A 4913-nucleotide genomic window follows, 5' to 3' on the forward strand; every position below is an offset into this window, starting at 1 on the left:
CAACTCCACACTTCGATTAAAACATCAAAAACAACTTTTAGAATTTTGCGTAAGAGACGCACAGCAAAAGAAACGGCGATGCAGCACTTTTATTCAAACTCAAACTCATATTTGGACATCCCACGCAAAAAGAAGTCGCGCGACAGTTAGCCTCGAGGCTGGTTAGCACAAATAACTCCTCTAGCTAACATTAGCTTCGTGCTAATCTGCTCAACATTACGATCGTTTAAACAGACTAGGGCCATTACAAAGTTACAACAAATTTACCTTAATGTCCTCCTCTTTATACAAGCGGTGTTTAGCGCGCGTTTTGTTAAAGGCCTCCGTCAGAATACGCAGAAAATTAGTTGATATAAATCGTCTCTTTTGTGCTCCTTCTTAAATCAACACGGTCACCCTCTTCTTCGTCTCCTCGTGCTTGATGGCTCACTGCCGTTTATCAAATGTTTCTCAGGGACGACACTACCCCCTACGGTATGGCGTTGGTATTACAACATGCTATCAAATTAGCTTAATGAAAGCAAAAAATATCTCGATTTTCTATTGTTACTCAGCACTTTTAACCTCCGTCATCCTCTCAACTTTTCTCACTATTCAGCAACCAGAACATTCAGCTCCTTCAGGAGATTTCTATAAGAAGTTTTGTCTCAGGTTTTTGAAACTTTAGACTTTGTTAGAGGCATGATTAAATTGAAGAGAAGCGTAAAAAAATAGGTTTTAAGAGTAAATAATATTTGCACACAATTAGTCAAATCATGTTTTATATATATATATATATATATATATATATATATGCACACACACACACACACAATGCCCTGTAGCTTGAGCTTGCAACACATTTTTTATAGGTTTAAAATTCAATATTCTGCTTGAAAATTGGATCTTTAATTTTTTAATGGTCTGACTAGTCCTGATGGAAACACTTGATTCACTGTGATATAAATCTTAATGTTGGTTCCTCTGTTTTGACAAAAATATTTCTTTTATTGGTCACTTTTATCCTCGAAAACAAAAATTGTCATGTTTGTCAGACCTAAATATATATTTATACATACATATGCCTGTGTTCAACTTTTTTTCTAGTTAATCTAGCATTTAAAAAGTTACCTAAGAGTTAAATTGGTTGTAATTGTGTAACCAAATTGATAAATAGAATGAACACTAAAGCCAAAATGTGCTTTTAATAATTACATATGTAGATTATAAACCAAAACAAAAGCTTTTCTGTACAAATAATAATGCATAACTCTAGGGAAAAAAGGGTATTTGTTTTATTTGACTTTAGAATTTTCCATCAGTTTCCTGTAACTTACATTTGGTTAATTTGTTCCCTAAAATAAAATAGTTTGTAGAAATAAATATAGCCTGCATTTCCTTATTAAAACCACCAATACAGAGATGAACTTGGATTTTAAAAGGTTGAAAAAAATGGATAAAGTTTCACACCAAACTGGACACAGATGAGCTTATTCTTTGATTGCAGATTTAATCTTATTCAAGTTGACAATTTTAGGAATGCAAGAGACGAATACAATCATTAATGTATTAATTAAAGCTGAGAGCAAAGTTTTAGAATAGTTTCATTGGTTTATAAAGTGGGAAAATCTTGCAGTGGGTCAGCTTTGGTGTTACGCTGATTTGCTTCCCCTCTCTGTCTGCTAATATCAAAGGTAAATCAGTGGGATAAGAAAGAACAAAATTCATCTTAACCATTGCTTTAACTCTAACAAGCAAACAACAAGGTGCTCTGACAAAACACTATAACACTTCCCATTTGCTTTTCAGAATAAAATGAACGTAAACAACATTTGTGCTCTTGATCTAATGCAGGTAAAGGCTGAAGCATTTACTTTTACAGACAGTTCCTTTAGGCTCACACCCTCAAGCTGCTGGTGAACACAAGCTGAAGGCCTCTGTCAGTTAGCGGTAAATATGTAACAAACTGGTTTATCAGGTAATAAATAACAGCATGGAGTGAATGATGGAGTGTGGTTCCTGCTTTAATGAAACCCTGCGGTCGGCTTACGGGTGTCTGCGGTGACGAGGAGATTGGAGCGGTTCTGTGAGCGTTAAGGTCCTCAAGCCGGTTCTCTGGAACGCTGTCGCCTCCAGAAAGGGCTGAGCAGGACGGGTTTAAAGTGCAGCGAAGGCCAAAAAGTCTCCTCTTTTGAAATGAAAGTTTTTTTTAAATGTTCAAGTTAGCCTCAGTAGTGGTTGACACGCTGCTATGAAAGTAATAAAACCATGGGGATGTTTTTTTCTGACTTTGAGGATAACGACCTGAAGATTTTCAGAAATTAATGTCTTTTCTCAGCATCAGGAAAAGGTGCTCTGTGGACCGTCTTGCAGCGTGGTCGTTTTGTGATGGGTGATTGTGGCTTTCTCCTGCTCAAAGACCTCTCTGATTCGGGACACGCAGATGTCGGCAGCAAACTGCGTCTCTTTGCAGATGTGAGAGAGGCTGAGGAAGCCGTGGGGAAGGTCCTCCACCACCGTCAGGCTCACCGGCTGGCCCAGCCCTCGAAGCTTCTTGGCGAACGTCACAGAGTCGTCCAGCAGAGCGTCCAGAGCTGAGGCCTGCGAGCACACAGACAGAATTGGAAGCTGCTCTCAGAGCAGATGAATGCAACAGGAATGTAAACTCACCACAATGTGGATGGGGGGCAGGCCTTTTAGAAGGCTGGGCGGGGCCAGCAGTGGCGACACAAACGGATTCCTGAAGATGGGGGACAACGTCGGGGGGATGAAAGCCAAGTTCTGCGAGCGCAGGGGCTCAAAGCCCTCTGGGTAGCTGACGTGGTGTTCGTGGTCTGGCAGAGGGGTGTGAGTGGGCGTCCAGCGGGTCTCGGACCTCATCTGTGGGGTGGACTGGGAACGCTTGACCCCCGAGCTGCGGTTGGGGTCCAGGAAGGACTGGATCCACTTGGAGGCGCCCTGGGTGAGGTCAGAGAGTAGCAGGGCCGTGTCTCTGCCCAGAGCGCTCAGGCTGCCCCTCCTCTCTGAGGGCTGCACCGTCTGAAAGTTGGTACCTGAGGGGAGGAGAGCATTCAGTCGTACAACTCAACCCCCCTTGTAGAGCCTGTTCTGACAGTTCTGCGTTCTCTCTTTTTAAAATTCTGAACTTGGCCTCTTTTTGGTAGCACTGAGCCCCACCCTTTCTATGTAGTCTAGTCTTTCTATGTCAAAATCTGCTCTCTGACAAAGTTTAAATATTTGTCTTTATTTTATTATAACTTAAATTCTAAAAATTCTATTTTCTGTGATGAATCATGTCTGGAGAAAGTGACGAGACACTGAAGTCAACAGTCGGTGTGGATGTGCAACGTTTATTCAAATGTGTGGTTAACATTTCTAAAATTATTGTTTTTTTGACAAAAACTATCCACTTTTGTTGGAAGTTTTGTCTTTGAACACCAAACACATCTGCAGATTTCTGTTACTGCTGGCAAAAAAGTCCAAACAACTCCTCGAAAGAGTGAAGAGTGGATTCATGAAGGTCATGGAGCACGCTTGGTTTGAATCTGATGGGAAAAAAAACTCGCCAGTTTCAAGCTTGAAAAAGATTAATTTAAAAATGTACTCAAAATGTCAATTTAAAGGTTCGTTTTAATTGATTTACATTTCTAGTAGACCATAATATTTGCTTTTTACAATACATTTTAGGTTTTTATTATTTTGTTGGATAGCTTAAACATTTTAGTACAATAATTGTAATGTTTCATGAAATACTTAAAACTGTTGTCAGTTTTTTTTACTTCAGAGTTTGTTTCTACTAGATAAAAAAGAAAATTCTTGTGCATTTGTAGATTGTTGGGTTTAATGGATTTGTTATCATAGAGAGGCTCATTTGAGAAGCATTTTGTGCAGATGGCAATCTGTTAAAAAAGTGATGAATAACAGAGTTTGATTGGATTTGAACTTTTTTTATTGGACGATTTATTTGGCTTAAAGGTACAAATGTGCTTTATTAAAGTTTTTTTTTTAAGAAATACATCTCTATCTTTGTAAATAGTCACTTTTATCTTCTATTAAGTAAAAAAAAAGCTGAAATATAGTTTTTTTTATTTTATGAAGTAAAACAAGATCAAATTTGACCTACAATTTATGATTTTTTTTATCTGATAAAGTTAAAAAAAGGTCAAATTTGACCTGAAATTTTAGCTTTTTCAATATTATAAAGTAAAAAAATAATAATAATACAATTTTTAGCTTTTTATCTTATAAATTAAAAAAGACTTAAATTTAACCTAAAATTGAAGCTTTTTTATCCTCTAAAGTAAAAAAAATGCTGAAATTTGACCTGAAATAAGACAAACATACTTGATAAAATACTGAGTTTTTGCAGTTTAACTCTAAAGTAAAAGTGTCCTAAGAGCTACTTTTAACAAAGATTTCATGTGATGTATCTCCTGAAAGTCCCCTTTCCTACGGCTAAATAACAAACATCTTGCTTCTGTTGGTTTGTTTATTTGCTTTTGTTCATTTTGTTAAGCTTGTTTTTTTCCTTCTGCATCTCCTTTGCAGACATTTCTCAAACATTTAGGATCAGTGGATCAAGTGGAACAAACTTCATAAATGAAGTTTATGGCTGTCTCTGGAGTCCTGTTATTAAAGCTACTTTATAATCATAAAAAAACAAAATTTTCCCGTTGCTTGAACAGAAAAGCTCAAGTTTCCAAAGCCAGCAGAGGTCTGCAGCGTTCTTCATCAGGTATTATTAAACATTTTTTTCCAGCAGAGGAGTTTATTAAAAACGGAAGGTGTAAATAGAGACATACTTGAGAACTTGGAGCAGGAAGTTTAACATTTTTCTGCTTCATCACCTCACTTACGCATAAATCCTTTGAATGTCCTGTATTTTTTCTTTTTTTTTGAGTGGCGCCGGAATGTTCTTTAGTGTTCAATGAGGC

At 37.5% G+C, this 4913-nt stretch overlaps 1 protein-coding gene across 1 annotated transcript; it reads right to left on the bottom strand.

Moving 5' to 3' along the window:
- Nucleotides 1-1469: 1469 nt before the first annotated feature.
- Nucleotides 1470-3494, bottom strand: LOC112141096 (hormone-sensitive lipase). The gene is made up of 2 exons (XM_024264154.2): nt 2650-3494; nt 1470-2580 (listed from the first exon to the last, which is right to left on the bottom strand). The coding sequence occupies exons 1-2, from the start codon at nt 2857-2859 to the stop codon at nt 2320-2322; spliced, it is 471 nt and encodes a 156-aa protein (XP_024119922.1). The 5' UTR covers nt 2860-3494; the 3' UTR covers nt 1470-2319.
- Between the last annotated feature and the right edge of the window lie 1419 nt (nt 3495-4913).

This window comes from Oryzias melastigma, unplaced genomic scaffold (assembly GCF_002922805.2).
Source record: "Oryzias melastigma strain HK-1 unplaced genomic scaffold, ASM292280v2 sc01857, whole genome shotgun sequence".
Classification (NCBI taxonomy): Eukaryota; Metazoa; Chordata; class Actinopteri; order Beloniformes; family Adrianichthyidae; genus Oryzias; species Oryzias melastigma.

Bases quoted from the DNA above. Each gene is read 5' to 3' on its own strand.
- LOC112141096 (XM_024264154.2), bottom strand. From the start codon at position 2,859: ATGAGGTCCGAGACCCGCTGGACGCCCACTCACACCCCTCTGCCAGAC. The intron at 2,581-2,649 runs GTGAGTTTACAT...GTGTGCTCGCAG, and splicing joins TGCCCCCCATCCACATTGTG to GCCTCAGCTCTGGACGCTCT.